General features: G+C 43.6%; 1 protein-coding gene across 1 annotated transcript; it reads right to left on the bottom strand.

The window, feature by feature from the left end:
* Positions 1 to 158: 158 nt before the first annotated feature.
* Positions 159 to 308, bottom strand: LOTGIDRAFT_61177 (hypothetical protein; the record flags this gene model as incomplete). Its single annotated transcript, XM_009050146.1, has 1 exon — positions 159 to 308. A coding segment is annotated over one exon (150 nt), but the record flags the coding sequence as incomplete, so codon positions are not given.
* Between the last annotated feature and the right edge of the window lie 823 nt (positions 309 to 1,131).

Genomic DNA, 1,131 nt, shown 5'->3' with positions numbered 1-1,131 from the left:
CGATGGTTACTCCGGACAACAGCTTGTTCAATTCCTCGTCATTTCGGATAGCCAACTGTAAATGTCTTGGAATGATTCTGGATTTCTTGTTGTCACGGGCAGCGTTACCAGGCCCACCTCGAGAACTTCAGCAGCCAATATTCCGAAACAGCGGCTAAGTAGACTGGGGCACCAGCTCCGACTCGCTCGGCATAGTTTCCCTTTCTCAACAGACGGTGGATACGACCGACAGGGAACTGTAATCCAGCCCGGGATGATCGGGTCTTGCTCTTTCCCTTTACTTTTCCTCCTTTTCCTCGTCCAGACATGATGTGAATTTAGTTAGTGAGACGGTGTCGTCGTGCGAAAGTCTAGTAACTGAATGAAGCGAACGCGACGACTAAAAACACTATTTATACTCGAAAATGGAGTCGAAAACTACGGTGCTCACTATCAAGTCCGCGCTATTTCACGAGAAAAGCTTTCGATCCTATTTTTCGACTCCATTTTCGAGTATAAAAGGAAAATTTCGCGCGTGTTCACATTAGTTCGACACTCGTACTGTGAACAACTAATTAGCTCTCTCTCTAGTCTGGATTGGTGAAATTGGATTAGCGGATTACTGTCAAGTATTAATTAAGTATAACTCAATTAACTTTTGACACCTGCCACTAATTTGTGAGTTCGTTCCTTTTTATTCTTTTCTTTTATCTTTTCTTTGGGCGGCCGACAATTTCTTTGGCGGAAGAAATTCAAGCTGTCCTACAAAGCTTTCACTAGGTTTCGTTTTGTTTCGTTGTTCTCTTTTCATTTTCATACTATCAATTTTTGCACAGTCTGCAAGGCATTCTTGATAGCTATATCTTATCTGTCTTATCTATCTATTGTATTGTATTTTATATTTTATACTTGCACTAATCAAACCTTCATTTTCAGCTAAAATGGCCTCCCAACAATCCACCAAGGTTAGCTATGCCGATGTTGCGAGTCGGCCAGCTGCTACCATGCAACCCAGGGTAGCAAGGCCGGAGTTCTCCAACATTGTAATAGTGAAGCCAAGCGGGGGCAAAACTTTCGGCAGCACGAAGTCGAAGGTCATCGGCGACTTCATCCGGAAAGAGTGGAAGTATAGCTCTCTTCCGGAGGTCAAAG

This window comes from Lottia gigantea, assembly GCF_000327385.1.
Source record: "Lottia gigantea unplaced genomic scaffold LOTGIsca_14596, whole genome shotgun sequence".
Lineage (NCBI taxonomy): Eukaryota > Metazoa > Mollusca > Gastropoda > Lottiidae > Lottia > Lottia gigantea.
Note: the sequence above shows the minus strand (reverse complement) of the source record. Positions and strands in the feature narration are given on the sequence as shown.